The 18,661-nt window shown below is 49.7% G+C and overlaps 1 protein-coding gene across 2 annotated transcripts in view; it reads left to right on the forward strand.

The window, feature by feature from the left end:
- Positions 1-18,661, forward strand: part of CAPN2 (calpain 2) — a 60,440-nt gene that overhangs the window by 24,196 nt on the left and 17,583 nt on the right. For both annotated transcript variants that reach the window (XM_023203669.3, XM_023203670.1), the window contains 8 exons: positions 7,225-7,343; positions 8,520-8,653; positions 9,981-10,149; positions 11,527-11,610; positions 13,363-13,448; positions 14,459-14,533; positions 15,271-15,431; positions 17,793-17,962. In XM_023203669.3, coding sequence (XP_023059437.1) covers positions 7,225-7,343; positions 8,520-8,653; positions 9,981-10,149; positions 11,527-11,610; positions 13,363-13,448; positions 14,459-14,533; positions 15,271-15,431; positions 17,793-17,962 — 998 coding nt within the window. The remainder of the gene's footprint in view (positions 1-7,224; positions 7,344-8,519; positions 8,654-9,980; positions 10,150-11,526; positions 11,611-13,362; positions 13,449-14,458; positions 14,534-15,270; positions 15,432-17,792; positions 17,963-18,661) is intronic.

The raw sequence follows: 18,661 nt of genomic DNA on the forward strand, positions 1-18,661 counted from the left end.
TGCTTGTAATCCCAGCTACAAGGTGAGGTGGGAGGATCACTTGAGCCCGGGAGGTCAAGGCTGCAGTGAGCTATGATTGCACCACTGCACTCCAGCCTGGGTGACAGACTGAGAACCTGTCTCAAAAAAAAAATAAAAATAAAAATAAGGATAAAGAAATTAAGACAAAATGTAGGGGAGATTTGTGGAGGAAGGGGACAGGAGGCCCCTGAAATCCCATTGTGTAGGCAGCCCCTGCTTGGCTAAGCTTGAGGCTCATGGGGCGCCCAGGTGGGCTTTTTCTGGAGACGAAGCAAGGCAGAAAACCCCTCCATCTTCCATCCCCAGCCTCTCAGGTCTGTGCCAGTTGAGTGTCTTCCAGGACAGAAGCATGGCTGGGTATGGGGGCATGGCTGGGTGTCGGGGCAGCCTGGATATAGGGATGGCTGGTCTGTCAAGCCCATGGTCAGGACCTTAACGGGGCAGCTTAGGAACCTCTGGGCAGGGCCTCATCTGCTGCCTTTAGTAATAAATGTGGCCAGCAATAGCCAGGGCCCTGCTAGCAGGAGATGTCATTGGTAGCCACCTTCCTTCTCTGCAGACACCATCTGTCCCATGGATGAGCAGAGTCCCCTGGGGACCCAGCTCTGACACTTGTCCTTGGTCATGTCCAGGGTGCTGGACAGACTGAGGCAGGTGTCAGGCTCCTGGGATGAGAAAGGCAGATGAGAGATGGGAGTAGGAGCTTTACAGTGACTTAGGCAGAATTGCTTAGTATTTACATATGCCTCACCTCATTGCACAGAGAATCTAAGGCCTGACCAAAAGAGAGAGAGAGAGAGAATACAATAACACCATGTACTGTAAAGAAAAACAGTCAGTTCTAAAAGAAAAACAATCCAGCAAAAAGGGAATGTCAAAACCTGGAGAGGGGAAAAAATAAAAGGCATACATGCTGTCAAAAGCACCTTAGGGGCTACAGATGGGCCCTGTACTTAGTGTTGACACCCAACAGCTATAAAAGAACCTCACTGTGCCCCCACAGGAGCACAGAAAAGGTTTGATTCTAGATTTTTTCTGTGCCATTTTATCTATATCCTCATGCACAAGTTCTATACTGTTTTAATTGCTGTAGCTTTATATGTGTTTAAACATCTAATAGAGGTAGACTTCCTTCTCTGTTAGATTTTTTTCTAGCTATGCTCCATATTTAATTTTTAAATAAACTTATCAGAATCAGCTAAGTTCAAAACAATTTTTTAACCTTATTACTTTTTTAAATTATTTCTTTTTTTTTTTTTTTAAATGGGGTCTTGCTCTGTCACCCAGGCTGGAGTACAGTGGTACAATCATAGCTCACTGCAGCCTTGACCTCCCAAGTTCAAAGTGATTCTCCTGCCTCAGCCTCCCAAGTAGCTGGGACTATAGGAACATGACACTACAGCTGGCTAATTTTTTTAAAATAATTTTTATAGAGACAGGGTCTCACAATATAGTAAGATTTCAGGTTGGTCTTGAAATCCTGAGGGCTCAAGAAATCCTCTGGCCCTGGCCTCCCAAGTGCTAGAATTACAGGCATGAGCCACTGTACCTAGCCTTATTGCTATTTTTATTAGCATTACATTAAGTTTATAGGCTAACTTAAGAGGACATGGCATTTTTATGATAATGAGTTTTTGCAGTCAAGAACGTAGGCTGGTTTTTTTAAATGGGGTAAATGATTGTCCAAGTGCCTCCAGGCAGGCTCCCGTGCACACCTGGAGTCAGTGAAGAAGGTGAACAGCTGACAGGAGCAGCCCCCCAGTCGGAGGAGCCCTGCACACTGTTGGAAACAGACAGCTTGTGTCTGGAGTCTTCTGTGATCCAAGGAGGAAGCGTGGCTGAGTCCATCCCAGAAAAGGGTCTGGATCTGTGAGTTGGGGGCAATTGTCAGGATTCTAGCACTGGAAGTGGTTCACGTACAGGTGCAACCTGAAGGGAGCAGTGCCCCGCAGTCACAGGACACAGCCACATGGAGCCAAGCCACGCTCTCAGAGAAGGAGCCAGGGAGGAAACACCCTAACTGCACTCCTCCCTTTTTCTGGCCCCCAGCAGCCATAGGCCCTGGGCCCCCAGTGAGATCCCCATAGAGGTCAGCTCCCAAGCAGCAGGATGGACGGTGTAGACTGGACATGAAGAGGCAGCTGGAATGTATCAGGCACTCAGCTCCAGCTCACCACGATTCAGGCACTTGAGTTCCCAAGACAATAATTTCTGCTCTGAGATAAATGGAGTAATTAAGGATCAAAAGGTTATCAACAGGAACCAAGCATAAACAGATTTTTTTTTTCTTAAGACAGAGTCTCACTCTGTCCCCCAGGCTGGAATGCAGTGGTACAATTTGGGGTCACTGCGACCTCCACCTCCCAGGTTCCAGCGATTCTCATGCCTCAGCCTCTCGAGTAGCTGGGACTACAGGAGCATGCCACCACGCCTGGCTAATTTTGTATTTTTAGTAAAGATGAGGTTTCACCATGTTGACCAGGCTAGTCTTGAACTCCTGACCTCATGTGATCTGCCCACCTCAGCCTCCCAAAGTGATGGGATTACAGGCGTGAGCCACCACACTTGGCCCATAAACAGATTTTGTACCTGAACAGGAAGGCTAAGAGCTTGTAACAACTGAACATTCCCCCAGGAAAGGAAGGCAGGAGTTTTGCTTGTGCCAAGTGCACTCTTCAGACAGTCCTCTGAGGTACACCAAGGTGTAAGTAGCCATCTCACCCTCCCCTCTGCCAAAATCTTTGTGTGACTGGAGAGCAGAGTCCCCCTCCAAAAAAAAAAAAAAAATGAGCACAAGGAAAATACTATTTGCAGATACATAATGTTAAAACCTATAGATCTTTCTTTTTCTAGTCCCATTCATATGGCAACATTCCAGGAGACGCCTCCATCACTGGAAGGCACCCTCCGGGGCTTTCCTGGAGCTAAAAACAGTTTAAGCCAAAAGCGATTTGTAGCATCTGAGTTAAACTCGTGGTCCCACCCTTCTCGAACTAGCTGGCTTATTTTATCCGGACCAGGATATAATGGCTCTAAACAGGCTTTGCCAGGAGGAAACGCCATGGACTTCAGCAAGGGCGCCTGACCAGGAACAAATCACTGCAGGATGATCCGAAAGAGAAGGGTTTTCATAAATTATTTTACGTAAGGTAGATTCTGACCTTGATGGGGACAGCCAAGGATCTGGACTCTCAGCTGGGAAAGACGGGACTAAGTCCACAACTGCTGAGGTTGTAGAACAGGTTTCTTGTGGGGAGGAACCCTCTTGTGGACATGGGCCATCCAGGTGGAGTGAGAGAACACCGTGCAGCCTGGACGCTGAACGAAACACCATTGAGTCACCTCTGTTTGAAATGCTTGTTCCCTGGTGCCATAAAGAAATAGCACTTGAACATAAATTTAATTTACCCAGCAAGGCCATTTTTATACTTTCTGCAGAAAGGGTACACTCGCCAGGAGTTTTGCCAGGAGAGGACACCGAACAAAGGAGACAGGGTCATTTATAACCTGACACGTCCATCGTACTGCTGTGTCCAGTTTCCATTGGCTGGAACGGGACCTCACATTCTGTATTTGTCCCGATTGGCTAGCAACTTAGAACTTTTTAAAAGAGCCAAAGGCAGAGAACAAAGGAAGGAGTAAGTAACTTGTGGAATGCTGAGAAAGGTAAAAACACCTTTAAATAAGGAAGAGGAACAGGCTATGACCTAATGCTTGCTTGGACCAGTATAATAAGCATGCCAGGGAAAAGGCTAAATTGTGGGAGCCAAGAACATAAAGTACACTGATTTCTTTATCATGGCTAGCAGATATTTAAGAATGTTAGCACAGGTCTTTGAATAAAGTTTGCTTCTAAGAGAAGTTACTATTTATTCTTAATTAAATGGGGAGGAAGGTCTTTGAAGAGGAAGCTTTATGTTTTACACCTCTCAAGGGCAAAAGTCCCCAAGACAATGTCCATTTTGAATTCAATTAGGTGAATTCACAATTGACACCAGCCTCTTTGCAGAGGAGACTGTTTTGGTTATACATCGAAAGCCTGTGCTTTGCCGATAGACCTGACAGCCAGTAATTAGCTAGGACCTTTGGGTGATCCACTCTACCTCCTTAAACCTCAGTTTCCTCAACTATGAAATAGGATGAAAATAGTACCTACCTTGAACTGTTCTGTGACAACGAAATGAGATAACATGATAATGCACACAAGGCTTTAAGATCCGGACCTGGTACATCTAAGCCTTTGTGTAATCATTGTGTAGATCGTGTCACTGAGATGCTTACACGAGAGAGGAAAGAAGTCAGTTGGGTAAGGGAGCTTCCCAACTTGGTTCAAAATATTTTGCTGATTGGGGTGAGGGAAAGAGTGAAGGAATCAGAAGTGAAAAAAAAGTGGGATTTCAAATGCTTCCCACCTTTTTAGAAATCAAGACATTCTTTAGTGGCCTCTGAGTCTCCTTCAACTCCAGAATTTGGAAAACTTACGAAAAACTTTTTGAATCTTTGGCTGTAAAATGTGTGTGTGTGTGTGTGTGTGTGTGTATTTTTTTTTTTTTTTTTTTTTTTTTGAGACAGAGTCTCGCTCTTGTTGCCCAGACTGGAATGCAATGGTGCGATCTCGGTTCACTGCAGCCTCCGCTTCCTGGGTTCAAGTGATTCCCCTGCCTCAGCCTCCTGAATAGCTGGGATTATAGGTGCATACCACTATGCCCGACTAATTTTTGTATTTTTAGTAGAGATGGAGTTTCACCATGTTGGCCAGGCTGGTCTCGAACTCCTGACCTCAGGCTATCTGCCCGCATTGGCCTCCCAAAGTGCTGGGATTAGAGGCATGAGTCACCACGCCTGGCCTCTTTTATCTTTTTTCTTTTCTTTTCTTTTTCCTTTTCTTTTCTTTTCTTTTCTTTTCTTTTCTTTTCTTTTCTTTTCTTTTCTTTTCTTTTTGGGGGGCGCAGAGTCTTATTCTGTTGCCCAGGCTGGAGTGCAGGGGCACGATCTTGGCTCACTGCAGCCTCTACCTCCTGGGTTTAAGCAGTTCTTCTGCCTCAGCCTCCCGAGTAGCTGGGATTGCAGACATGAGCCACAAGGCTACCAACTGACTGACTGAGGGGATGTGTCTCCACTTACCATAGATCTGTCATTAGCGTATGTAGGCCTCAAAGAGCTGTAAGCAGCCGTGTCTACATGCTAACAGGACAAGCTAGGTCAGGAACTCTCGGCATGCTAAGTCATCCACTAGAATTCAAAGAATTCAGTGAGCGTCACCTGGGCCTGGTGGCTCACGCCTGTAATCCCAGCACTTCGGGAGGCCAAGGCAGGCGATCACCTGAGGTCAGGAGTTCAAGATCAGCCTGGCCAACATGGTGAAACCCCGTCTCTACTAAAAATACAAAAAATTAGCCAGGCATGGTGGCAGGTGCCTGTAATCCCAGCTACTTGGGAGGCTTAGGCAGGAGAATCACTTGAACCCAGGAGGTGGAGGTTGCAGTGAGCCAAGATGACACCACTGCACTCCAGCCTGGGTGACAAGAGCGAGAGTCTGTCTCAAAAAAACAAAACAAAACCAAAGAACTCAGTGAACTTCAATAACATATATATATGTTACTGATATACATCAATAACAATAACATATTACATATATAACATTTTATATATATATATATATATTTTTTTTTTTTTTTTTTGAGACAGGGTCTTTCTCTTCTGTCACCCAGGATGAGTGCAGTGGCATGATCACATCTTACTGCAGCCTCCACCTCCTGAGCTGGGACCACAGGCGTCCACCACCACACCTGGCAAATTTTTGTATTTTTTGTCAAGACGAAGTTTTACCATGTTGCCAAGACCAGTCTTGAACTCCAGTGCTCGAACAATTCTCTGACCTTGGTCTCCCAAAGTGTTGGGATTACAGGCGTGAGCCACTGTACCTAGTCTTCAATTACATTTTTAATAAACCTGTCAATTGGCGAATATAAATCCAACAGTGAATTAAACTCCTTTGAGGCTACTTCCCATTATTGTCATGGGAAACTGTAGGAAACTGCACATTCCTTAAGAATGGAGTAAACTTCCTCATCCTCTTCCCAGGCCCCCTCCCCTTTGTGTTTTGTGGTGAAGATGACCCCTCCCTGAGACCATCTGGGTGCTGTTGCTGGCATCAGCTTGCTTCTAACTGCGTGAAATGATTGTGATGCCTGCTGTGCTGAGGACCTAGCACTGGCACCAAATGGGCGCCGAGTGCTTACACACCTGCTCTCATTATGCCTCACACTTATCCACGTCATGGAGGAGGGTTCTGAGGCTCAGAGAGGGACCAGGCTGCCTGGCCAGCTGCCCACTTCGTTGTGCCCATCCTTGTCTACCCCTTGAGGTAACCTCTGCCCTCCGCACAGAAACCCTTGGGGACAGTCCAGCCTTCTACCTCTGACTCAGGGCTTTTCCATCTGCACTGCTGCCTACTTACTTCCTGTGGTTGTACTCCCTGCCGGAGCCTCTTTTCCTGCCTCAGATCTTCCTCCTAGGAGGCATGCAATGTTTGTCCCCTTCCCATCTAGCACTATGTTTTCTTTCTCTCATTCAAACTCCCCTTTATATATTTGTTTGTTTATTTATTTAGAGATGAGGGTCTCCCTCTCTTGCCCAGGCTAGAGTACAATGGTGCAATCATGGCTCACTGCAGCCTTGAAATCCTGGGCTCAAGGGATCCTCCTGCCGCAGCCTCCCAAGTATTAATATTATAGCTGGGACTCCAGGTGCACGTCACCACGCCCAGCCCAAACTCCCATTCAAAGCCTGTGTGCCCAGAAGCCTCTGCAACTGCGCTGGTTTCGTTGTCTCACTGTGGAGCATCTGCAGCGAATCAGGTGCAGGGCTGGGCTCTGAGGGCACAGTTCAGCCACCAGAGTTCTGGGTCTTTCAGGGAATGAAATTTCCCATCTCTGCCCAACCACAACACAGCAAAAACATTTCTCCCTTTGCATTTCCCTCAAAATACTAGGTTGGTGCAAAAATCGCAATTACTTTTACACCAAACTAATAACACCCAAGCCCTCTGACCCAACCCTCAGATGGGGGACCGCCTGAAACTTCACTCTGTCTATTCATAGATTGTCTTAGGCTTTAAGCCCCTGAAGGTGGAGACAAGATTTTTAATATCCTCCTGGTTCTGAGACCCTCTGATAAGAGTTCCTTGTGTTGTGTTCACAGGTGACTGCTGGCTGCTGGCAGCCATTGCCTCCCTCACCTTGAATGAAGAAATCCTGGCTCGAGTCGTCCCTCTAAACCAGAGCTTCCAGGAAAACTATGCAGGGATCTTTCACTTCCAGGTAACTTAATGGCTGGTTCAAGTGGTTCCTCAACAGGTCCAGGAGGCTAGAACAGTCTCCTGGCTTGGCTGGGTTCTTCAGTCCCTGGTGTTTGCAGACTCCCAAGACCAATGCTGTTCTACAAAGGACATTAGGTGACAGCAGGAAGCTTCCTGGCTTACCCATGGCCAGGATGTGAGGCCCTGCCGGGATGGCCCTGGGGGGTTGCTTGGGACCTGCAAAAGGGAGGTAGAACAAGGTGTTCAGGAAATAATTCCCAAGTTTAAAAAAAATGTATTATTTGATGTTTGAGACAAAACATTAAAGTTCTCCTCCTTTTATGCTGGTAAAGGAGAAATAATATTTGAAAAAGCTGGCTGGGCACAGTGGCTTATGCCTGTAATCTCAGCACTTCGGGAGGCCGAGGTGGGCGGATCATTTGAGGTCAGGAGTTCGAGACCAGCCTGGCCAACATGATGAAACCCCGTCTCTACTACAAATATAAAAATCAGGCGTAGTGGTGCATGCCTGTAATCCCAGCTACTTGGGAGACTGAAGCAGGAGAATCACTTTAACCTGGGAGGCAGAGGTTGCAGTGAGCCAAGATAGTGCACTCCAACCTGGGCAACAGAGTGAGACTCCGTCTCAAAAAAAAAAAAAAAAAAGAAAAGAAAGAAAAAGCCAGTCCAGGTGCGGTGGCTCATACCTGTAATCTCAGCACTTTGGGAGGCCAAGGCGGATGGATCGCTTGAGCCCAGGAGTTCGAGACCAGCTGGGGCAACATGGCGAAACCCCGTTTCTACTTGAAAACACAAAAAAATTACCCAAGTGTGGTGGCACGTGCCCTTAATCCCAGCTACTTGGGAGGCTGAGGCAAGAGAATCACTTGCATCCAGGAGGCGGAGGTTGCAGTAAGCCGAGATCGCACCACTGCACTCCAGAGTGGGACTTGGTCTCAAAAAAAAAAAAAACCTACAATGCAGGTCAGGATGCTAAGAGGCAGGTGTGGATTTGAAGGGATGGACATGAGCCTGAGGACTTGGCCTGCATAGGAGAGTTAAGGGAGCACCTCCTCCCAGGACGGGCTCATGGAACCTATGCCAGGGGATCAGGGAAAGGGAAGCCAGAGGCAGCTGAGGCTCAGAGTCCCGGTGGTGCCACCAGCTCCTCCTGCAGCCCACCTCTCTTGTTCTGCAGTTCTGGCAATACGGCGAGTGGGTGGAGGTGGTGGTGGACGACAGGCTGCCCACCAAGGACGGGGAGCTGCTCTTTGTGCATTCAGCCGAGGGGAGCGAGTTCTGGAGTGCCCTGCTGGAGAAAGCGTACGCCAAGTAAGTTGTCATGCTTCCCCTGGCCCCATGGCATGCCCCCAGTGCCCTGGATTCCAAAAAATAAGAACTATTCCAGGGCTACTTTGAGTGGAAGTCCTTTTCTATAGAAGGATTTCTTCAGCCAAAATTAGGCTGTACACGCAAGGGAGATAGTGCATGCAGGGTGCCTGGCCACAGTGTATGCTGATAAATGACAGCTATCGCCATCTTTAACCAAATGCACAGGAACAAGTTATGGTACTGATTGTGCTGGCCTTGAGAAGGAGCTCTACTTCCTTGACAGGACACATTTGTATCAACTAAAAAAAGCAGAGGTTTTGCCAACGGGCAAAACTATTCATTGCAGAGGTAGGAAACTTGCGCAGAATAGATGATGTCACTGACTAGCAATGGCTTCCGCATCTCCCCACAGCTGCTTCCCACCCAGGTTGCCCACAGTTGAGTTTGTCCAGTGCTCAGGCTGCCCACTCTCAGTAGGAAGCTCCACGCCAGCCCCTCTCCAGAATGGCCCCATGTTGGCTGTGCCACCTGGCTCTTTCCATTAAGTGACCCCACTTTAGAGCAGGAAGCCACTGGACTCCAGCATCCGTAGTCAGGAGCACTAAGCCCTTGCCAACACAGTGCCTGTTTCTCAGGGAGACTGCTTCCATTATTGCATTGTTGTCCTTTTTTAAGTTATCAATGCCAAACAAACCATTAGTAGACCTCCCCTTTCTTGTCAGGATGTAGAAAGAATCAATACAGGAGGTTCATCCAGAAAAATCACTAAGGTCCTTCCAACTTTAAGGTTCTATGAGAATGAGAATCTTTTTTTTTTTTTTTTTTTTTTTAAATACAGAGCCTTGCTCTGTTGCCTAGGCTGGAGTACAGTGGCACGATTTTGGCTCACTGCAACCTCCACCTTCTGATTTTCAGCAATTCTCTTGCCTCAGCTTCCCAAGTAGCTGGGACTACATGCACCACCATGCCAGGCTAATTTTTTTGCATTTTTAGTAGAAACAGGGTTTCACCGTGTTGGTCAGGCTGGTCTTGAACTCCTGACCTCAAGTGATCCCACCCGCCTGGCCTCCCAGAGTGCTGGGATTACGGGCGTGAGCCACTGCGCCCGGCCTGAGATTTTCTTTAAAACACAAAATACCAGGGAAACGGTAACTGTGGACACAATACCTTGCCTTCCTGAGCACCCCGAGCTGGGAACAAGGCCAAGGAGAATGTGAGCAGGGGGTCCCTAGAGCATCCAACCTAGAGGGTACTAGGGGGTGGGTATTTGAGAGATTATAGCATCAGTAGTGTCGAGGGTAGCGGCAGCATCTAACCCCTCTTGTAGGATCAACGGATGCTATGAAGCGCTCTCAGGGGGTGCCACCACTGAGGGCTTCGAAGACTTCACCGGAGGCATTGCTGAGTGGTATGAGTTGAAGAAGCCCCCTCCCAACCTGTTCAAGATCATCCAGAAAGCTCTGCAAAAAGGCTCTCTCCTTGGCTGCTCCATCGACGTAAGTCCAGGCTGCCTTCCCTAGCCTCACCTCATCTGCTCTTGCTGAAGGGAGGCTCCCACGGTGCCCCAGGGAACCCACTGCTCCTGTGTACAACGTAATGCAGCCCTCGTCCACGTAGGGGCCAAAGGAAAACCTCCCTCCACCCTCTGAAGGTCCGCTGAAAATCAACTGGCAAAAGGAAGACTAATACAAGAAATGGCATACAAATGTATGAGTGTGCACGGGGGGAGAATCACAACAGATTTCCCTACCACGCATTGGAATACAAAGGGTTATATTCCCTTCCTCCTAGGGGAAGGGAGATGGGGACGTGTGGATGATTTTAGGGATGTCGTAAATGATTTTTAGGGGAATTCCATGGGCTTAAAGAACATACATGGTCTGGGATAAAGTCTGTTGGGCCTGCAGAGCAGACAGTGGTTTGTGACAAGTCTGTCTAACCATGTTGACAGACTTGTCTTTCTTCCTGCAATATGAGTTCAGTTCATAACGACTCAAGGAAAGGACCAGAGGTCATTGTTTTCATCTTTGGCAGATCCAGACTTTAGGCAGGTGAGGGAACTTCAGAGAATAGCTTCCTCCGTGCTTTGGGGGAGAGTGGATGGAGAGACAGAAGGAAAGGGGAGCAAAGGCTGTGCCCAACCTCTGAGCCCTGTCCCATCCAAGTTCTGGTCTCTGCGGGTGACAGAGATAAGAAGCCCTGGCTTTTGGAGCCAAAATCTCGGTCAGACTCCCTAGGCAGGAATTCTCAAAGTTTATCAGCAGAACACGTTGAGGCAGAAGACCCTTTCTACCCCAGCCCTTCTTCCCAGGCTCAACCTTCATCAGAATAGATGGGGGAAAGGAGAGACTGTGAGGCGTTCTTAAAACAGAAGCAAATTCTGACTCAGACCGGAATAAACAACCGTCCTAGTATAAACCCTACAGCTGGGCTGGGCCAGACCACGGAGCATGGGCTGGTGGTGGAGCGAGGGGGTGCTCAGTGCCCCTGGGCCACTCAAGTCTGTCTGGGTGTCAGCCCTGGGCCATCGAGGACCCCCACCGGCCCTCTCTCGGCGGTGCGCCCTTTTCCGCCCTCCCCAGCCTGCAGAAATCTGTGGATGAGCTATTCACACGGGAATGCGTGCACTCGCTCCGCGAGAGGGTTGCATTCCGCCTTTTCTCTGGTATTCTCGGCGTTCAGCATTTGAACGCGGTAGAAAAGGTTCTCCAAGTGCAAGAAAGCGCAGCCCTGAGCCTCCGGCCCCAGGCCTCGGCCCCTGCGCTAGTGCGTCCCGCGGTCCAGCCCAGCAGTAGGACAGGAACGAGGGAGCGAGGGATTCCGGGAGGGAGGGAGAGCGGGTGCGGCCAGTCTGACGGTTGCCGTGTTTGCAGATCACCAGCGCCGCGGACTCGGAGGCCATCACGTATCAGAAGCTGGTGAAGGGGCACGCGTACTCGGTCACCGGAGCCGAGGAGGTAACGGCCGGCGCGGATGTGCAGGGGTCCTGCTGTCCTAACACGATGGTCACAGGCACAGTTTGTGGTGATGCCCAGGGGCCCGCGCGGCCCCACTGTGGTCCGGTTTGCACTCGGGCCGGGCACTCCTGAAGTTCGCGCGGGAGGAGAAGCGCGTCCCTTTCGCAGCTCGGGCGCCGGGTTTGCCGCGCTGCCCCCTGGTGGCCGCAGTGGCCGGCGCCGGGGTCCTGGTTTTCTTTAGATTTTACCGTTTTACAGTTACGAACTTACTATTTTGATCAGCTAAAAATAATAAAACAATGCATCTGCATAGTGTCTTATACGCTATAAGGTGCTTTCACATTTGATCTCATAAAAGCATTGGTGCCCATTTTCAAATCTGACGCTTCTTACCAGATGTGTGGCCTGGGCCAATTACTGGAACTCTCTGTCTCTTAGTCTCCTCATTTAGAAAATGGAAATAATATCCATTGGAGGGTCGTGGCGATTCAATCAAGTTAATATATGTAAAGTGCCCAGAAGTGCCTCACACATTGTATATAAGGAGGTACCTGTCCTTGCTGTTGTGATCACTATTGTTATTGAAAATATTATGGGCTGGCATGGTGGCTCACACCTGAAATCCCAACACTGTGGGAGACCAAGGTGGGAGGATCGCTTGAGCCTCGGAGTTCAAGACCAGCCTGGGCAACATAGCGAGAACCTGTCTCTACAAAAAAAAAGCCAGGCATGGTGGCATGCACCTGTCATCCCAGCTACTTGGGAGGCTGAGGTGGAAGGATCACTTGAGCCCAGGAGGTCGAGGCTGCAGTGAACCATGATCGTGCCATTGCACCCCAGTGTGGGGGACAAAATAAGACCCTGCCTCAAAAAAAAGAAATTATCAAGCAGCTCAAGTTCAGTGTTAATTACAGAACCCAGTCTAGACCCCAGATCTTCTGCATGTCCAGTGTTCTTTTTTTAACCTTGATTTTTTGGACTACCCCCTCACACACACATCTTTTTATTTGAAAATTTTCACATCTACAGAAAAGTTGAAAGACCAACATAATAACTATTCAATTACCAGTCCCCTAGATTCACCGATTGCTAACATTTGCCACGTCTGCTTTATCTATGTGTGCACTTTTTTTGAGCCATATGAAAGTAAGTGGCAGATGTTATGACACTTCCCTCCTCAGTACTTCAGCATTTGTCCCCCTATGAATAAGGATCTTCTCTTACATAATTCCGCTATTATTGCCACACCTAAGAAAATCAACATTAATTCAGTAATGTCATCTATTATAACATTAACATTAACATTTTCCCAATTGCCCAAAATGTCCTTTCTGGTGACCCACCCCTACCCCATCCAGGACTCAATCCAGATTCACTCACTGCATGTGCCTGTTATCACCAACGATCTTTCAACAAGTGGTAAAGCTTCCCTGAGCTCCTTTAACAAAAGCGCATCCTGTTCTAGTCAGATAAGCTGAAGTTCAGAGGTGAAGCGCCAACAGTCCCATCTTCCAAGAGCCGGATCCTGGGAGCTTTAATTCTCATTTTCCAAAGCTGGGTAGCAGCGAGAGATCTGGGTGCCAAGCCCCCTCTAGCTTTTGTGATCCTCATACATGGACTCAACCCCCAAATCCTCCCCACCGTCCTCACCCCCATACCTCCTGGCTCATGCGGAAGGGGTTGGAGGCCCAAGCCTTCATAGCCCTGGCTTGAACTCAACCTCTTCCTCCTTCCTTTTATCTAATCCTGCAGGTTGAAAGTAGTGGAAGCCTACAGAAACTGATCCGCATCCGAAATCCCTGGGGAGAAGTGGAGTGGACAGGGCGGTGGAATGACAAGTGAGGAGGGCGCAGGCCTCAGGGCCCCGGGTGGGGGTGCATTGTGATGGGAGGCTCTGGGAAGAGGGTGAGAGAAAAGCATGTGCATTATGCTGAGAAATCCAGCCTTGAGAGCCCAGGCCACGTGGAGAGGGACCCATGGACAGGAGCCCTCAAAGAGTCTTTTAACCAGGACACTCCTCCAGCAGCATGGCTGCCTTTTTCCAGGCCCCAAGCTGCTCCTGTGAAGTTCATTCCTCCCACCGCCTCCGGGTTCACCCCTTCCCCAGCTCAAATCCACCCTTCTATGGGGCTTTCAGGGAAAAAAATGTACCCCACCTTCCCCCAGGCACTTCTATTCCAGGGATGTGAACTCTGTACCAAAGACCAGAGAAACATCCCTCTGTTGATTTCCAGGGCTTATTGGTAGGCATGTTGAACCCTCAACTATTTGGGGTAAACACTTGTTTGTGTATCTGCTGTGGCAACCTCAGCCTACTTGTTCTGCCTCAGGTTGGAGAGGTGGGCAGTACAGAGGCCTGTGTGTAATTCCAGCCAAAGCTCAGGCAGTGGTTAGTTTATCTTGTGCACTGCCCCTGTGTGCAGGGCCAGGTCCTTCTGCTCCGTGGACGGACAAACATCTGCTGAGGCTTCCCAGGCCAGCTGCAGAGGCCAAGGCCAGATGCTCCTTATCAGATCTTCAGTTGTCCCTAAAAGAGCTGCTGATCTGAGCTACTCCATCTCCCTCTAATGGACTGTGTTCATTTTCTTGGACTCTTCCTTGCCACTGTCTTCCAGCGCAACTCACCCTCTCACTTTGCTCCCTGGTTTACATCTGTATAGTGTTCTATACTCTTTAAAGTGCTGTAAGAGTATTTCAATGCAGCTGTTAGCCAGATGTGGGCTACTTTCCCCCTTTCTGGAGGCTGAGCCCTCAGAGGTGAGAGCAGATGTCCCTCTTCCTCAACTCTGGGGACCTTTGGGGAGAAATCATCGTACACTAATGCCTCCCTCATTACTTTGTTTTCCAGCTGCCCAAGCTGGAACACTATAGACCCAGAGGAGAGGGAAAGGCTGACCAGACGGCATGAAGATGGAGAATTCTGGTAAGATTAGTGGAGGCTTCAGGGAAGACAGAAAACATCTGTCTTCCCCAATGTTCTTTACTAGAAAGTTGCTAATAAGAAAGTGTGTCGGCCAAAAGTGAGTTTACCATGTGGAGGACACGGGGGTGTGGAATCCTGGTTTTGTTATTATTTTAAGTTCACTAGAAGAGCCTGAATAAAGAAATTCTTAAACCCCTTCAACAGTCCATCTTGACAATGGGGTTTATAAGCTGAGGGGCTTCACAAAAAGGCTAAGAGGAATTCCTTTGGTAACGTGCAGATGCCAGGAAACAAGGGAAAGATGGGGCCTTTCTCCCCCAGGTTCCAGAGACTGATCCCTGCCCCTTAAGAAACTGGTCCCTTAGTGAACAGCAAGGGACCCACATGTCTGTGTGTCTGCGCCACTCACGGGACCGCCTGCACCGTGCACAACATGCACTCTATCAAATGGGACCCATATACTGTCACATTTGATGGGCACGGCTCCCATTTTTGCAGATGAGAGTTCTCGGCTTCAGGGAAGTTTAAGTAAGTTGCTCAAAGTCACCCAGCTAGAAAGTTGCAGCGCCAGGACTGGAATCTGAGCCTTCTGATTCTGAACCTGGTGCCCACCCACTCAGCTCTGATGAGCTGCTCTGCCTGGCATTGGGTGGTCCTGGTCTGATGATGATGGAAAGTCAAGGCTTACCAGTGTGTCCTCTTATCACCTGCGACAGCTGTGTCTCTGCTTTTGCCAGGATGTCTTTCAGTGACTTCCTGAGGCACTATTCCCGCCTGGAGATCTGCAACCTGACCCCAGACACCCTCACCAGCGATACCTACAAGAAGTGGAAACTCACCAAAATGGATGGGAACTGGAGGCGGGGCTCCACCGCGGGAGGCTGCAGGAACTACCCGAGTAAGGGCTGTTGCAATGTGGGGCTGCCAAAGGCCAAGGCTCCCCTTTCTCCACCCTGTATGCCATGCCCCACAGCCTAGCAGTCCCAGGAGGCAGCTCTCGCTCACTGGAACCCTCTCTGTCTTCCTTCTCCCTGAGCCTTGCTCTCTTTCTCATTCCCTTACCTCCTGCATTCATTTGCAGCCTACCCAGGCCAAACCCAAGAGCTGCTATTTCTGTGGTGTCCTCTCCAGGCCCTGGATTCCCCAGTACCCATCATGACCTTCAGCCACGACCTTCCACCATGCTCATGGAAGCAGTGCTGAATCCCACTTCACGGCCATGAGCTACTCTATGCACCCCACACCCAGGCAGCCAAGCCTGCAGGGGAACCTTGCCCCTGCACCCAGGGAGGCCTCCACATACCAGGCCCTGTTTGTTTGCCCCCTATTCAGTTCAATCAGCAGATGTTGACTGGGCCCTGCCCAGATGAGGTGAAGATTTCTCCTCTGGTCCAGCCTTTGTTGAGCCCTTTGATTCTTCTGCCTTCATGGCTTAGTCCGTCAGCAGTTATCTGAACATGATGACATCTGCCAATTATGGGGCACAGCTTTGGTGCTTTGTACACAGGGTGAGGATCCATAATCTGAAAATGTGAAATCTGAAATGCTCCAAAATCCAAAACTTTTTGAGCCCCAACATGATGCCACAGGTGGAAAATTCCACACCTGACCTCAGGTGACAGGTCGCAGTCAAAATGCAGTCAAAACTTTGTTTCATGCACAAATTTATTTTCAATATGCTATAAAATTCCTTTCAGCCTATGTGTATAAATTACATATGAAACAGAAATGAGTTTTGTCTTTAGACTCGAGTTCCATCCCCAAGATATGTTATGTATATACAAATATTCCAAAATCCAAAAAAAATCCAAAATAGGAAACACTTCTGGCCCCAAGAATTTCAGATAAGGGATATTCAGCCTGAATAACATTCTATCTAATCTTCTCAACAAACTTCTGAGGCAGGCACTTTCTTATCACTGCCATCTCCAAGATGAGGAAACCGAGGCTTGGAGAGGCTAGTTACTTGCCGTAGGCCACAGAGCGTGCTGGGATTTGAACCCAGGCCCCCTGACTGTGGAGTCACTCTGTAAGTACAATGACAGCAGGTCATAGTCGCATGGTGATCCTCTGTGACAGATGAGGAAGCTGAGGCTCTAAGTAGCATACCAGGGCCACAGAGCAAGTAGTCAGATTGGAACTAGCTGACCTACAGCTCTGGGGCTCTGACTTCCTCACCTCAAGTATGCAGCCACCAAGTGGCAGTCCCAGTGGCACTGGGAAGACCCTCTGCTCCCCAGAAAGGACCCCTCCTACCCACTAGATCAGGAGTCGGAAAGCTCCCTCTAAAGGGTCAGACAGTAAATATTTTTGGCTTTGTGGGCCACTCAGTCTCTATAACAACAACTCTATTACTGTAACCCAAAGGCAGCCATACTTAAGCGAATGGCCGTGGCTACATTCCAATAAGACGTTATTTACAAAAACAGGCGACAGCCTGCGGGGCCGTAGCTGCCAATCCCTACACAGATGGTGCCTTTAATTCCACAGTTAGGGTTTTATCCCATTAGGTATGGAAAGGCAATTAGCGTAATTCCCCTTAAACATGAATGAATCTTAGATTTTTTAAATAAATAGGTTTTGGAAGTAAGGAGGGCAGAGACATCAGGAGCAGGGCAAGGGAATAGGCCTGAGAGGACAAGGGACAGAGAACAAGAGTCTGGAATTATACACAAGATGTTCTTGGCCTCCGGGCTCACTGAGGGGGCAGAGACTGGCGAGTGCAGGGAGCAGATCCTGGAGTCCCCCAGGCCAGCCGAGCCCCACCCCAGACCCCCCATCAGAGCCCAGTGAAGAGAAGCTACCATGAGGGGAAGTCACGGCTCTAACCACCCTGCATTCCAGTCCCCAGTCCCCAAGACAAGCCAGCCTGGAGCCAGAGAGAGAACTGCTAGGGGAAGTTTCTAATTTAGGTTCCTGTTAGATTCAGGCAAGTGCAGGTCATCCTCTCTCCACAGCTACCATCATCCATCCCCAGCCTGACAAAGCCTGAAGTCCGCACCCCGACCCTGGTGTTTCCCGCCACCTCTTAGCCTCTCCTAACATCTCCCGCCATCTCTGACCATCTTCTGCCATCCTGTGCCATCCTCTGCCATCTCCCACCATCTTCCACTGCCTCCCGCCATCTCCTGCCATCTCCCTGTATCTCCATCCCTCTCTTAGAAGCCTCCAAGCCTGAGACCAGGGCCACCCCGCAGCTGTCCCCACCTGCATGCATGCCTGCTCAGGGCTGGGCTCCTCTACCCCCTTCTGGCTGCAGACACTTTCTGGATGAACCCTCAGTACCTGATCAAGCTGGAGGAGGAGGATGAGGACGAGGAGGACGGGGAGAGCGGCTGCACTTTCCTGGTGGGGCTCATTCAGAAGCACCGGCGGCGGCAGAGGAAGATGGGCGAGGACATGCACACCATCGGCTTTGGCATCTACGAGGTGCGGAGCGCAGGGGCTCCCGTCTTCCCTTCCCCCGTGCTCATCTCAGCCCCTGCATGGAAAGCTGACCCCAGAGGCAGAACTGGGGATGGGATCCCAGACAGGGAGCTTGGCCAAGGAAAAGCAAAGCTACCAGCCTGGCCAGGCTCAGGCGTATCCCCCGCAGGGAGGCCCCTGCAGCAGGTCTGGGTTGTGGGGCCTTCTAAGCCCTCCACAGGGCCCCCACAGCCAGCCTCCAGGGAGTTCCACTCTCAAATGGCCTCTACACCCCTTCTCACATCCTCCAGGCCTGGCATTCTGGTCAGCCCACCCATCTCCAAAGAACAGAATATACTGCGCCACATCAGGCAATACTGTGAGTGCAGGACTGAGTCCATAGGTGCAGCTGCTCAGAACTCCACAGAGGCATTGGCCTGGATGGTGGAGAGCTTGGGGACAGGGGAACATCGGTCATGATGCTCCCCCCACAGCTCTGCTGGCAGGAGCCCAGATCCCTACACAGACTCCTGCTGTCTGTGTGTTTTCCTTTCACTCTGAGTCGCAGCCAGAGGGCAGCCGCATTGCAGCCTCCTCTCCCTCTTCAGGCTGGGGCTGGAGCTGGGGCACTGAGAACTCACCCAACACGCTGGGCCCCTGGGATCTCCCCACTCCCTTCTGCAGAACAAGAAAGAGCTTTTGTGGGCTGCAGGTAGCTGTGGG

This window comes from Piliocolobus tephrosceles, chromosome 1 (genome assembly GCF_002776525.5).
Source record: "Piliocolobus tephrosceles isolate RC106 chromosome 1, ASM277652v3, whole genome shotgun sequence".
NCBI lineage: Eukaryota > Metazoa > Chordata > Mammalia > Primates > Cercopithecidae > Piliocolobus > Piliocolobus tephrosceles.